This window comes from Marmota flaviventris, chromosome 1, assembly GCF_047511675.1.
Source record: "Marmota flaviventris isolate mMarFla1 chromosome 1, mMarFla1.hap1, whole genome shotgun sequence".
Taxonomy (NCBI): Eukaryota; Metazoa; Chordata; class Mammalia; order Rodentia; family Sciuridae; genus Marmota; species Marmota flaviventris.
The window spans coordinates 211,098,014-211,112,777 of record NC_092498.1 but is presented as its reverse complement, the minus strand read 5'-3'; the positions used below and the strand labels follow the sequence as shown (position 1 = coordinate 211,112,777).

General features: G+C 50.0%; 2 protein-coding genes across 2 annotated transcripts; one reads left to right on the top strand and one right to left on the bottom strand.

Moving 5' to 3' along the window:
* Nucleotides 1-5,079: 5,079 nt before the first annotated feature.
* Swsap1 (SWIM-type zinc finger 7 associated protein 1) lies at nt 5,080-7,579 on the top strand. Its single transcript, XM_027955334.3, has 2 exons — nt 5,080-5,325; nt 5,835-7,579. Exons 1-2 carry the CDS (start codon nt 5,080-5,082, stop codon nt 6,336-6,338), a joined length of 750 nt encoding a protein of 249 aa, XP_027811135.2. The 3' UTR covers nt 6,339-7,579.
* A 559-nt stretch (nt 7,580-8,138) lies between these two features.
* Epor (erythropoietin receptor) lies at nt 8,139-14,031 on the bottom strand. Its single transcript, XM_027955336.3, has 8 exons — nt 13,816-14,031; nt 12,666-12,801; nt 12,062-12,240; nt 11,826-11,983; nt 11,193-11,346; nt 11,023-11,110; nt 9,241-9,328; nt 8,139-9,147 (listed from the first exon to the last, which is right to left on the bottom strand). Exons 1-8 carry the CDS (start codon nt 13,928-13,930, stop codon nt 8,536-8,538), a joined length of 1,530 nt encoding a protein of 509 aa, XP_027811137.2. The 5' UTR covers nt 13,931-14,031; the 3' UTR covers nt 8,139-8,535.
* Nucleotides 14,032-14,764: the final 733 nt, after the last annotated feature.

Genomic DNA, 14,764 nt, shown 5'->3' with positions numbered 1-14,764 from the left:
GAGTATAACTTCTCATTCTTTCGATTGTACCAAGCCCATTTTGAAAACCAAAATCCTTTCTTAACTCCCTTGTGTTAAAACCTGATCTGAACTGATGTGAGGTTAAGTATAGCTTTTAATTATTTCACTTGATGCAAATATTCTTGTTTTACTGTAGATAAGGTGTTTGGTCTTGGTATATTATATATAAACCTAGGCCCCACTAGGGGTATTATGCAAGACAGAATTTACACCACATTACCTTTAAAAAAAATTGGAAAAGTTCTGAATTCCAAACTCTGAGATCAAAGACTTATGTAAGGGACTGGGACTGCTGATATATTAGAGAGTGATATGGGATAAGGAGAAAACGCAAGCTAGGGAAAATGTGAGAATTGTGGATGGGACTTGGCTTACAATTTAAAGAGCATGGCCAGGGGGATGTGAAGGAGTAAAGGAAAGGAACCATGTAAATATCCAGTGATAGAAATAGCAAGTGCAAAGTTCCTGAGCTGGAGACCATGCCTGATGTGTTTGGGGAACAGCAAAGAGGTCTGTAGGGCTGGAGTGGAGCGGGAGAGTTGGAAATAGAGGAAGAAGAGGTTGGGAAGATGGTGAAATGGGTAGTTGGCCACAGGGAATAAAATGGGAGAACTAGTGAGCTGAAGGTGGAGGACAGACAGCATCGACCAACCTGCTTGGCCCACCACGGCTCTGTTTACATCTCACACACTTGAAATCCGTGCTTCCCCCTGAACTTCCCCTTGGGCCAAGAATCAAATAAAACCTCAGTACCACGGACAGCACCTCTGCCCACTGCCGCTACCGCTGTCCAAGGTGCTGATGCGGAGACAAGGGGGTAAGAATGACTTAGGTCTGAAGGTTGGTGACAGCAGCCCTGGTCTTGACCTCATTCTCAACTCTAAAAGATGGATGAACTCCAGTAGAGAACACCTCCATGAGTCACAGCATTTCAAATTCAACTCCACCAAAACGGCTGTGTTTTAGAACGTACGAAAGAACACTATTGTCCTTGACTCGAAACCCTTGTGGCCAGGTGCTCTGGTGCACACTGGTAATCTCGGCTACTTGGGAGGCTGAGGCAGGAGGATTACAAGTTGGAGGACAGTCTGTTTTAGCTTTTTGCTGCAGTGACAAAACACACACACACAATATCTACAAGAACAATTTTAAGAAGATAAATTTATTTGGGGGCTCACCGTTTCAGGGGTCTTGGTTCATAGATGGCTGACTCCATTCCTCGCAGCTCGAGGTCAGACAGAACCATGGTGAAAGAATGTGGTGAAGTCAAGCAGCTCAGGGCATGACCATCTGGAAGCAGAGAGACACTAAGCTCAGCTCACAAAATATATATCAAAGGCTCACAAAATATATTTCAATGACCCACCTCATTCAGCCACTGCCTGTAGGCACCACTCAGTCAATCCCTATCAGGAGACTAATTCACTGACTGGGTTGTGAGATCCTTAACCCAATCGTTCACCTCTAAACTTTTTTGCATTGTCTCACACATGAGCTTTTGAGAGACACCTCATATCTAAACCATAACAGCCTCAGCAACTTAGTAAGGCCTTCAGTGACTTAGTGAAACCATCTCTTAAAATAAAAAGGACTGGGGATGTAGCTCAGTGGTAAATCACACAAGGGCTCAATCCCCAGTACCCATAACAGAGAGAGAGAAGACACACATTGAGAACACGCTGGGAGTATAGCTCAGTCGTAGAGCACTTGCCTAACATGTGAGGCCCTTGTCAATCCCTAGTACCACACACACACACACACAATATCTCAAGCCGGGCATGGTGGCCCATGCCTGTCATCCCAGCAGCTTGGGAGGCTGAGTGAGGCAGGAGGATCACGAATTCAAAGCCAGCCTCAGCAAAAGTGAGGCCCTAAGCAACTCAGCAAGACCCTGTCTCTAAATAAAATGCAAAATAGGACTGGGGAGGTGGCTCAGTGTTGAGTGTCCCTGAGTTCAATCCCAAGTACCCCCCCACACACAAAAAAAATCTCTCTCAAGACCGCAGTGGCTTTCTAAGCAAAAGCCAACCTCCTAGTGCCATGGGCATTTGCACTTCCATGTGTGTCCACCTGGAAGGCTCTTCCCCTGCATTCATGCTTCATTCACTCCTTCACCTCCTTCGGGTCTTTTCTCAGCTGTCACCTCCCCAGCAAATCCTACCCTGACCACCCTATTTGAAACTGAAAAATCCAATTGGTCTTTCCACCTTCTCTTCCCTGTGAAAACAATTTTTAAATCATCTGCTCATACACTTTATGTTTAGTGGCTGTTTTCTTCTTGTCAGCTCCACTAGGTCAGAGACTTTGTCTATTTTTCTCTCATGATTGGGTCCCCAGCTGCTCTATCAAAGCACCTGGCACTGGTGGCTCGAATGGGCCCTGGAATACAAGAGATTCTCAAACAATGTTTGTTGGAGTAATGAACCAATCGCTTGAACATGGCATAGACTAAGAGGAAGCAGGGACTGACCCTGAACCACCACTTCTCCACCCCTGGCCCCTCTGCAGCCCCAACCATGGGCTGCTGTGCCCTCCCATGGAGCATCTCTGTTTTAAATGCCTTTCTGTGAAGACAGAAAAACGGAATTCTGAGAAGTGACAGAAAGAACTGTGGTCCAGAGAGATTTGCCAAATGTCTGCATCACGACTGAATGTCCTCACCCAGCTGACATTTATGAGCACCTACTGGGTGCCAAGTGCTGTGCTAGGAGCTGGGGACCTCGCAGTGAACAAAACAAAGACTTTATCTTTGTGGAGCTGACACTGTAGAGAGGAGAGATGTCATCAACTAAACGCTTAGTGTCGGAAGTGATGGTATTCGAAGCAGTTGAAGAGCGAGCCTAGGTGCAGTGATGTATACATCTTTAGTCCCAGCTCCTCAGGGGGCTCGGTCAGAGGACTCACTTGAGTCCAGGAGTTCAGGGTCAGCCTGAGCAACATGATGAGACTCCCTCTCTTTGGAATAAAACAGAGAAGGCTGTGCAAGTTTTCACACGTGGTCAGAGAAAGCCTCTCCATGTAGATGCTATTTGGCCAGAGACCTAAATGGAGTTGTTTCTTTTTTTTAATATTTTTTTTAGTTGTTGATAGACCTTTATTTTATTTATTTATATGTGGTGCTGAGAACCGAACCCAGGGCCTCGCATGTGCTAGGAGAGCCATCTACCACTGAGCCACAACCCTAACCCCTGGAGTTGTTTGTTTTTTATGAATCTGCTGGGTGTGATGGTGCTTACCTATAACCCCATGACTCCAGAGGCCAAGGCAAGAGGACTTCAATTTGAGGCCAGCCTCAGCAATTTAGCAAGACTCCCAAAAACTTAGTGAGACCTTGTCTCAAAATTAAAAAAAAAAAAGGACTGGGATGTGGTTGAGTGGTAAAGAACCCTTGGATTCTATCCCCAGTACCAAAACATGAGCTAAACAGATGTCTATGAATGACTGCTCTGGGTAAAGGAACATCAAGTAAAAAGGACCTGAGCTGGGGCCTCAGAATGCCCCTGGGTAGGTAATTGTGTGATGTTAGTGTTGACTACTCTGTATAACTGATGTGTTGCAGTGTAATGTATCTGGTGGGGGTGGGTGCTGAGGCAGTATTTTTGACAGAGCTGAGTAACCATGTGCCTCGGAGTTTGTATGTGTTTGTGTGCATGTGCATGCATGCAGGTAGTGGCTATGGTACAGTTGTATCAGAGTGTGTTCTTGTGTGTGTGCAAGAGAAAGGATGTGTGTGAACACAGGACAGAATGCGTATGGGATCCTTTGTGTCTGGATGGATATAGCTGTGAGCATGTGGATGATGGAGATTCTGGAATTGAAATATATGCAGAGATGTCATGGTGTGTGTGTGTGTGTGTGTGTGTGTGTGTGTGTGAAGGGTGTGGGGGTACCCAGCTGTTTGAGTGGGTGTATTGGGGGATGTTGTGGAGCTGTTTTCTGGTCCCAGAGAGAGAGAGAGAAAGCCCAGGAAATCACAGTTCTGCCCTGCCCCTGGGTCTCCAGGCAACAGCACCACTTTGAAGTTACCAGGAGACCAGGTTGCCAGGGCAACACAGACATGAGTGGCAGCTCTGGGGCAAAGTCTGGGTCGAGGAGACCCAGTCAGTGATCATGCTCACTCACTTCGTTCCTTCCTCTCACCCAGTTTCTCAAAATCCCTACCTTTCTTCCTTTGCTGATTTAACAAGAACATATTTGAGACTTACTATGTGTTAACGCTGTTCTGAGCCCTGGAGTGACAGAGGTGACAAGGCAAACCAGACCTCTACTGCCTCTCTCCCAGCCCCTTTCTTTCCTGCCTCTTTTGTCTTATATTCCCCCTTCGCTCCTTCCCTCAGCACAAGCAAGATTCGAGAAGCCCCCATGCCAATGAGAAAGTAAGGTGAGTAGCCTCTTCTCACAGAGCCTCTTAGGTAGCTGTTGCTGTTTTGTTGTGTCGTTGTTGTTTGCACACAGTGTGCCTGAACCTGTGGCCCCAAACACTTGTGACCATATTCAGGTGTGTAGAGACACAAGCACACAACTCATCCCTCTACACTTCTCAGTTGCATTGGGTGACATCATCAAAACCACACACAGACACAAGCCCATCAATATTGCCCTGAGACACCATGAGACCCATTTTACAGGTGAGCAAACTTAGGCTAGGAGACTTGAAGTAATGTCAGTGATTTGGGCCTGTTTGCTCCAACACTCAATGCGTATATGTTGCTTACAAGACACCTTAGAGACGTGCACAGACTAAAGATGAAAGCATAGGAAAAGATATGCTGATTAGCTGACTAGCTGATTAGTCACAGTAATAGTACTCATGCTGCTTCCCCCAGAAGCCTCCCTCAGAGGAAGGTCTTATCTCCCTTAAATTCCTCCATCTTTCCAAAACTCAAGACTAGGTTATCGGCTCAGTCCCCAGGGGGAGAGCTAGCAAACACGATTTACTTTTGACGGACAGCTCCAGGGACCAATAGAGAAGCTAAGTTTACTGTAACCAATGAGGCCTCAGTTTGGGAGGGATCAAGGCTGGGAATGCGCTCTCGATTGGACAGAGATGTGTTGCGAATGGCGGAGACGCTGAGGCGGGTGCTAAGCCGGGGCAGCGCGGTGGGGACCGGAGAGGACACGGCAGAGGCGGGGCCGCCTTTGCTCTTACTCGGTGCTCCAGGCTCTGGAAAAACAGCGCTGCTATTTGCGGCGGCCTTGGAGGCAGCAGGAGAGGGCCGAGGCCCTGTCCTCTTCCTGACTCGTAGGCCTCTTCAAAGCCTGCCCCGCGGCACCGGTGCGGCGCTTGACCCTCTGCGGCTGCAGGTAACGGTGGGGCGGGACCAGAGGCATACCAGCCAATAGTGGGGCGGGTCGAGGATTGAGTGATAGATTGGTAGGTCCCTGGCGGGGATGGCGGGAGGGCTCACCCGAGCGGCCATGATGGGGTGGAGTCAGGAGTGCGTGAGGGGTGGAACCAGCGGAACTTAATTGAGTGAAAAACCAGATCACGACGGGCGGTGTTAGAGGCAGGCCCAGGGGGCGGGGTCAATGTTAATTGAGGGGTGGGGCTAATGGAGCTAAATTTTCAGGGCTTGGTCGGACTGAGAGTGATGGTAGGGGCAGGTTTCCTCTGGCAGTCTTGGCCCTTAACTAGGACTATGGCAGTGCTGGAAAAAGGATGAATAGGAGAATATTTACCACGTTGTCACCCTGGAACCAGCTGTCTAGGGAGCGAGAGAGTCTGGGACAGCAGGGAGTCTGACTTCCTGTGCTGAATCTGGCCTCTTCTTTTCTTTCTTTCTTTTTTTTTTTTTTTTTTTTGAATCTTCTAGAAGATTCGCTTCCAGTACCCACCCTCAACCGGAGAACTTCTCCGGCTCCTGTGCTCTGCCCATGAGGCTCCGGGGCCTGCCCCCTCCCTACTGCTGCTTGATGGCCTGGAGGAGTACCTAGCAAAAGACCCTGGGCCCCAGGAAGCCGCCTACCTGGCTGCCTTGCTTCTGGATACAGTTGCCTACTTCAGCCACCGACGTGGACCCAACCGGGACTGTGGGCTCGTGGTGGCCCTCCAGACTCAGGAGGAAGGAGACAGTGGGGATGCCCTGCAGCTGACACTGCTCCAGCGGTATTTCCCTGCCCAGTGCTGGCTGCAGCCAGATGCACCAGGCCCAGGAGAGTGCCACATCCGAGCCTGCCTTGAGCCAAGTGGGCTGGGTCCCAGGACAGAGTGGTGTGTGACTTTCCAACCAGATGGAGAGATGAAGATCACCAGGTGGCCCACCCAGGCTTGTGACCCCAGCTCAGACAAGAGTTCAAGCTCTGGAGACCAGCCCTGAACCTTGGTGTGTGACAACCTATCTGCCTCAGTTTCCAGGGGCTGGAATACTTATTTCAGGAACGTATGCAGATTAATCACTTAAAGAATATAAAGTGCTTCTTCTCTTTAGCTCTATATATAGGGGTTAAAAATTAGCATTATAGGGCTGGGATTGTGGCTCAGCAGTAGAGCACTCGCCTAGCATGGGCAGGACCCTGGTTTGATCCTCAGCACCACATAAAAATAAAGGCATTGTGTTGTGTCCATCTACACCTAAAAAATAAAAATTAGCATTATAGAGGTTGGGGAGAGAGCTTGCATAGCATGTGTGAGGCCCTGGGTTCAATCCTCGATACCATAAACAAGCAAAAACACCCTAGTATTACCATGTACATATTATGTCCAATCAATTGATTTTTTTTTTTTTTTTTTTTTTTACTGTTTTGAACTGTATAAAGAGTTTCATGATAAATGTAATCTGAGGCTTCCTTCTTTGCCCAGTTAAGATTGTAACTAAGACTCAGCCACATCTTCTAGTTCATTCCTTTTTTGATGTTGCATATTAATCCACAGGCAACTATACCCTAATTTATTCATCAGATTGACTTATTTACTGCTTGAACATTCTAGTAAACATGTCCAGTATACATAGGTGTACCAGGATATATACCTAGGGTATATACTTAAAAAGTGGAATCTCTGTAGCATAAAGTATGCATGTTTTCAGCTTTCTCTGATTAAGCCAAACTTTTAAAAAGGGGTCAAATGAAAATTGCTGCTAAATGCCATAATGATATTTGGCATCACCACAGTACTTTCTCTCACCACCCCCTTTTGTCCCCAGTACTGGGGATGGAACCCAGGGACGCTCTACCACTGAGTTACATCCTCAGTTGTTTTTTTAATTTTTGAGACAGGGTCTCTTTAAGTTGTTGAGACTGGCCTACAACTTGCAATCTTCCCACCTCAGCCTCCTGAGTAGTTGTAATTATAGGAGCCAGTGCTTTCTTTAAAACATGGCCTGACTAGGTGTAGCGCACAAGCTTGTAATTTCAGCAACTCAGGAGGCTGAGACAGGAGGATTGTAAGTTCAAGGCCAGCCTCAACAACTTAGGGAGGCCCTAAGCAACTTAGTGAAACCTTGTCTCAAAATAAAAAATAAAAAGGATTGGAGATGTAGCTCAGTAACAGAGTACCCCTGGGTTCAATCCCAGAACCAAAAAAAAAGCCTTATTCAGAATAAAGCCCTGTGAGATATTGTTTTATTGTTGTTTTTTTAAAATTTATTTATTTTAGTTGTACACAATGCCTTTATTTTTATTTATTTATTTTTATGTGGTGCTGAGGATTGAACCCAGGGCCTTGCACACGCCAGGCAAGTGCTTATGGCTGAGCCACAACCCCAGCCCCTATTGTTGTTATAGTGATAGAGACTAGATAGAGGGTTACTAAAAAGTTTTCTTCTCCTTGGGTGTACAACAAATTAGATCTCCCAGCATCCCATGGTTCTAGTTGGGTCACATGACTTTCTGACCAGTAGAATGTGAGAAAAGAGACTGTCTTCACATGAGATCCCTAAAATGAACCGTGGAATCTTCTGCTGTTCTGCTGCATCCCTTTGTTTATTAGCTGACAGGACGTACAGCATCGATCTAAGGACCCCATGGTCATCCCAAGAGAAGACTAAGCTATAGACCAAAAGAGTTTGGGCCTCTGACTCATCCCAAAATGGTTTCCCACCAGTCTGAATTAGGATATCAGCGAGAAACCATGTAATGAGCTAAGCCACTAAGATCTAGGAGCTGCTTGTTACACCAGCTAGTATAATTTACATGACTAATTTATTTCATTATGATTAGTCTTCACATTGCCAGGTCCAAAATTTCAGAGTGAGATCAAGGACTTTATCTGCTGCCCCTGTGGCCATGGCCTAGGGAAATATGGGGCTTACAGAGAGTTTGCAGAAGTCATAGTAGAAAAACTTAACATATTTTATACATATATGTATATACAAAAAAAAAAAAAAAAAAAAGAACATACATATTATAAAATACTGCACAGTTGGGACTTTCTGAGCAGAATGGGTCGGTTAAACAGTCAAAGTTAGCAATGCCCCTAGCCTTGAGGGCAGCCTCTCCGTTCCTGTTCAGGTCAGTCTTGGACCTGAACTGGCGCTGCAGTCCTGTTGGATCCCCAAGCATCTGTAGGCTGGAGTCCTAAGAGCAGGCCACATAGCTGGGGGATAGAGGCTCAGGGGTTGGGACAGGGCTGTTCTCATACAGGTTGGAGTAGGGGCTATCAGAGGAGCCCCCTTGGGCTCCCTGGGAGTCCCCTGAGCTGTAATCAGTTGAGATGCCTGAATCAGAAACCACGAGGTACAAGTACTTCAGGTGGGGTGGGGTGGGGGGCAGCTCAGGAGGCAGTGCTCGTGGACGCAGGAGCTGGGAGCTGGGATCCAGGATGGTGTACTCAAAGCTGGCAGCTGAGGCGCCCTCTTGTCTGGGCTTTAAGACCAAAGCAGATGAGCATGAGGATGCTTCTGAGCCTTCATCCACAGCCACTGTGTCCACACTGCCATCAGGCCCTGAGAGGTCCTCGCTGCATGGGCTCTGGGGCAGCAACCACTTGTCCAGCACCAGATAGGAGTCCTGGGCACGTTCATTGCCCACTGGCTCCAGCAGAGGCCCCTTGTCATCTGCTCCTGGCTCCACTGCCTGGGTAACCCCCCAGCAGCGCTCTGAAAGGACTTCCAGGTGGGCTGGTGGGTCCTCTGTGAAGGGTGTGCAGGGGTTCCACCAGAGACAGCCATCGTGCTGGGAGAGCCACAGCTGGAGAAGCAAAACCAGCTGCTCAGAGGCCAGGGCTTCCACTTTCAGGGGCAGGATAGCCCCAGGCTCTGGGGGGACAACCAGGCCACCTACCTGGAAATTACCCTTGTGGGTGGTGAAGAGACCCTCAAACTCGCTCTCTGGGCTTGGAATGCCCGGCCAGATCTTCTGCTTCAGGGCCCTGTTGAAATTGATAGAAATATTTTGGTGGACATAAGTCATTGAACACTCACCACTGCTCTTAGCCCCCAGTCACATGTGTACAAATATTCCTGGTCCCTGTGATCATGAGGGACACAGAGGGGTACATCAGGACTGGGGAACAGGGGCTTTGGCTGAAGCATCAGTGAGGTCCTTCAGAAGGCTAATTAGAACGGATTTGTGAGGATGACAAGGAGCTCAATATAGACTGACTCAAGCTCCGAACCTGGTCCAGGGTTTGCCTGGAGGAGCACTATTGTCACTACTCTTATCACTCCCTTCAGTGGTTTCTCAGCATTCGGAATATATCCAGGGCTGGGGATGTAGCTCATGTAGAAGGCATGCTTAGCACTCTTGAGGCCCTGGGTCCCATCCCCAACACACACACAAAACAAAATCCAAACTCCTTCCCCTGCCCCACAGGTCCTGCGTGATCAGCCTCCTGGTATTTCCTTTGCCTCATTCACCATTCCCCCCTCACAGAGTGCTCCAGCCACATCTCTTACAGCTGCTTCAGTGTCCCAACTTCATTTCCACCAAAGGACCTTTGCACTTTCAGTTTCTTCTCCCCACTTTTCACATGGCTGCTTCCTATCAACTCTGAGGTTTCTACTCCAGAAGCCTTCCCTAACTATCCCATCATATATGTACCCATGCCATGTGTTTCTAGGATATCACTCATAGCAATTTATTTTATTTTATATATATATATATATATATATATATATATATATATATATATATATATATATATATAAATTAGTTTTCAGCGGACACAACATCTTTGTTTGTATGTGGTGCTGAGGATGGAACCCGGGCCCCACGCATGCCAGGCGAGCGCGCTACCGCTTGAGCCACACCCCCAGCCCAGCAATTTTTTTTTTGATGAGTTATAAAGAAGTTTATTTTGGCTCATGGTTCTGAAGGCACATGGTTGAGGGCCGACATCTGGAGATGGCCTCTTTGCTGGCAGTCCTGAGGCAGAGCAAAGCTTCACACAGCAAGAGACAGGGAGAGTGAGTGTGTGTGTGTGTGTGTGTGTGTACTCATAGCAATTTATAATTAAATATTTGTTGGTTCCCTTGTTTGTTGTCTGCCTTGTTTGCTGACTTAACTACGAGATCCACAAAGTCAGGGACTTGTAAGCAGGATCTGGCTTGTTCTCCACTCTCTCCTCAGTGCCTACCACATTTTGGTACCCAATATGTACTTTCCCACAAATAAGTGAACAAGGCCATGAAAGTGAATTAGTGGGCACGGCAGGAAGGACATCCCAGGCAGAAGGAACTGCAGGTGCAGAGACTTGGGGTGTGAAAAGGCACGGTGTGTGCTTGGAATTAGACCTCAGAATGGCTAGTCAGATCATTAAGCATCTAAGGAACTTGACAACAAGGGTCAAGGGCCATTCAGAAGCTTAAGACCATCTGGTTGATTTGATAAAAGTCATTACACTAGGAAAAGGAACTAGCAAAGGAATCCAAGAAGGAGCAGACACTGAGGAACAAGGAAAACCAGGTGCACGTTCCCAGGGACAGAAAATTTTAACCAAGAATCTGGGTCTGGTCACTTTGGGCGAGTGTTTCCTCCTAAATCTAGCTTTCCCTAGTGAAAGAAGGATGTTCCAAGGAACATCCACGTGCCCAGATTGCGGGGGCGGGGGGGGGGGGCGCTTACCCACGGTGGGACAGCAAGGCAAGCACGGCCAGCAGCAGCAGGATTAGCACCAGGATGAGGGAGAGCGTCAGGATGAGGGGGTCCAGGTCTAGGAGGTAAGGAGGAGGTCAGGGCATGGGTTTGCCCAGCATTTCTCCCCAGCTCCTTCCACACCCCCACCTGGGTCTCACCGCTAGCAGTCAGCAGCGACACAGGCTCAGACCAGGCGCTCCAAAAACCACCGAAGCTCGGCTCGGCCATACGCGCACGAACTGCGAAGGTGTAGCGCGTGGCTCCACGCAGATTGCTCAGCACGCACTCAGTGCGACCCTCCAAAATCTCCACCTGGGCGAGGGGCACAAGGTGGAGTACAGAGAAGGGCGCTTGGGGCGGGCCCTGCAGGGATCCAGCTAGTCGGAGAGAGAGGCAATGCCTGAGTCTGGGCCAATGAGAGTAGGGGGCGTATCCCAGGAAAGCTCAAGGCCAATCAGAGTAAAGATCCCATAACAAAGGGCGTGACCTGCGCTACCTAAAGGCGGGGCCCGACAGCCTAGAGTGAACTGCGTCCTGAAGTGTGCGGTTAGGGATTTAAGAGTGACAGAAGTTGGGGTTGAAGCGGATCAGCGGGGCATTGGCAAAGGGGTCGTGAAAATGAGCGTGGAGCTTTCTTAGGCATCAAGGCAGTGGGATGTGGGCCGTCAGGGATGGGGCTGGAGGGACCGGGCCTCGAGGGCGGGCCGTGGGGCCCTTCTGGGTGGGGACTTAGTGGGGGCAGGCAGTCTGCTGTGGAGCTGCTAGGGCTGGACGGTCCCGGCAGGCCTCACCCTCTGCGATCCTCCTGCACCGTGGCCGGCCGAGACATCCACTTCGTAGCGGATTTGGGTCGTCATAGGTGCCCCAGGAGGCGGGAGCCACCGTAGCACCACGTGGCCGCCCTCCTCGGCCTGCCTTGCCAACAGCCCTGCTGGGGCGTCCAGGAGCACTGCAGAGTGGGGTTGATCAGGTGGGCGGAGACTAAGACCCCCTCCCCTGACCCCTCCTCCATTCTCCGCGCACATACCCACTTCGTTGATGTGGATGGTACGGCGATAGCGCAGAGTGCCCGAGGAAGCCACTGTGACTTGCAGCTCTAAGGGCACGAAGCTCGACGTGTCGGCCGTAGGCAGCGAGCACCAGAAGCGCACCGCGCCACGGGCAGTGGGTTCCTGGTGCAGGTGACACGGCTTCCGTGGCTCACCCCTATGCGCCGGGGAACCCAGGAGAGAAGGAAGCAAATTGGGAGGGGGAGCTGGGAAATTTGTGTTGTCCAGACTGTGGTGGCATTTTGGTTACTAGCACCGGGGGGAGCCCCAGCTCCGGGGTAGTGACGCCTGAGTCCAGCATAGAAATTATATTGCCCCAGTCCTGATGTTTTGGGGTCGCGTGGAAGCGGCGATCACTGGAGTATTCCAGCACGTGCCACTAGGGGGAGTGTTAGCCCTGGCCTGGTAGATTTTCCACCAGTGACCACAACCGGAGGCGCCGTCCAACTCCAGGCTCTAGGGGACATCTCAGGCTATGGCCTCCGGGAAATTCTACCTGCCCGCACCGCACCCCTCGATACACACACACACACACACACACACACACACACACACACCGGTGGGACATCTGCCCTGACTCACTCGAGCTGGTAAAAGAAGCTGTAGTTGTGGGAGCCGATCCTAGAGCTCGCCGCTTCCTCCCAGAAACACACCAAGTCCTCCAATCTCTCGGTGAAGCACAGAAGGTCTTCGGACCCGCGGGCTGCCAGCAGGGCCGCTGGGAAGTGACAATGAGAGGGGGTCAGGGAAGCCGAGCCCTGTTCCTGGCCACAGCCCCCTTCCCCTCCCTCCGCCGCCTGTGCGGACGCGATAAGAAAAAAAGCACCGCCCCGCCCTCTCCCGGAGCAGGGTCCTCCAGGGGTCTGCAGAGGGGGTGCCCTTGGAACTCCCCAGCGCAGGTTGCTTGCCTACTGTCCCCCACCCCATTACACACACCCGCCCACCCCGTGGCCAGCTGAGCAGTGCACAACCTTCAAGACCTCGGCCCCCAGCTGCCCGCGCTGCTCCAGGCCTGGATGTGTGCACTGCTGGGTGTGTATGGAGGAGGCGGTCCCCTATCTGCCCCAGCAGGCTCCCGATAGCGCCAACCGTGTCCCCCGCTCCCTTCTTCCACCCGACGGGGCTAGGGATCTGGCGCCCGCTCGCAAACCGTGTTCACAGTCGCCTGCAGCCTGGCCCCTCTGACTCGAGGCTTTAGCCTCTTTTCCCAATTGGAGAGTCCGCTTGATCCCCTCCCCCCAGGGACTCAGACTGCAGGAGTCCTAGACCCAGCACACCCTTGTTCCATTAGGCTTTAGCATGTCCTAGACTCCCTGAAAAGATAAAATAAGAATCATATATATATATATATATATATATATATATATATATATATATATATATATATATATATATATCACAAAGTATCTATTTATTTTTCTGTGGTGCTGAGGATCAGCCCAGTGCCTCACACATGGGAGGCAAGTACTCTACCACTGAGCTCCATCCCCAGCCCTAAAATAAGAATCTTATGCCCCTCTCTTAACTTCTTCCCCAAGACCCATCCTGGGGACTTAGACCCCAGCATGCTTCATTGGGACCGGGTCTGGGGATTCAGACACTAGCTTGCTCCCCAGGATCCAGTCTGAAGGTACAGAACCTAGTATGGCCCCCAGGACCCAGAGTGGGAATTCAGGCCCCAGCATTGCCCTCCAGGACTCAGGGTGGGGGTCCACACAGACTCCATTCTTACCTTTGCTCTCAAGCTTGGGGTTAGGCAGGTTGAGTGGGGGCGCCAAAGCTGCTTCAGCAAGCAGGAGAAAGAGAGGACTGACCCGGGGCCAAAGGGGAGCCCTGAGGTGGCCCATGGTTCCACCCGGCCCCGGGGAGCCCAGGGCTCCTGCCCCGAGGACCAGCCCCTGGCACAGTCCACAGCTGGGTTCCGCAGCTGCCTCCACCGGACACAGCTGACCAGGCAGGCTCTTCGCGGCCAGAAGCCTCCAAGAGGCAGCTCCCCCAAAGGGGCGGGACCAGCACGCAGCCTGGGCAGAGATAAGCACCCGCCGGGAGGGGGCAGGGGCCCTCCTGGGACCAGTGGCCCCTTGGAGGCCAAGGACAGCTCCAAAAGCAACATCGGACACACTTTGTGTGACTATGTGACCCTAGACAAGTAACTTACCTTACCCGATCTTCATTCTTCTCATCTGTAAAACCTAGCCTGATGCGTAGCAAGCATTTAAAAAATGTAAGCTACTGATATTATCCTGCTGATCAGCACTTCTCCCCAGACTGGAAATAAGAACAATCATCATAACGACTAGCAATTGAGTAGAGGAGCAGGGCTAGGCAGTGCTGCTGCAAGGAAGGTACAACGTGGTCCTTCATTTGTAAAGTTACACATATTCTGGAGTGAGACTTCATTTATGATTTTGTGGGGGGAAATGCTTACTTTTTAAAAATATTCTTTTTTAGTTTTAGGTTGACACAATATCTTTATTTTATATTTATGTTGTGCTGAGGATTGAACTCAATGCCTCATGCATACTAGGTGAGTGTTCTACCACTGAGCCACAAACCCAGCCCCACATTTTTTTTAATATTTATTTTTTAGCTGTAGTTGGACACAATACCTTTATTTATTTATTTATTTTTATGTGGTGCTGAGGATCGAACCCAGGGCCTCGCATGTGCTAGGCGAGTGC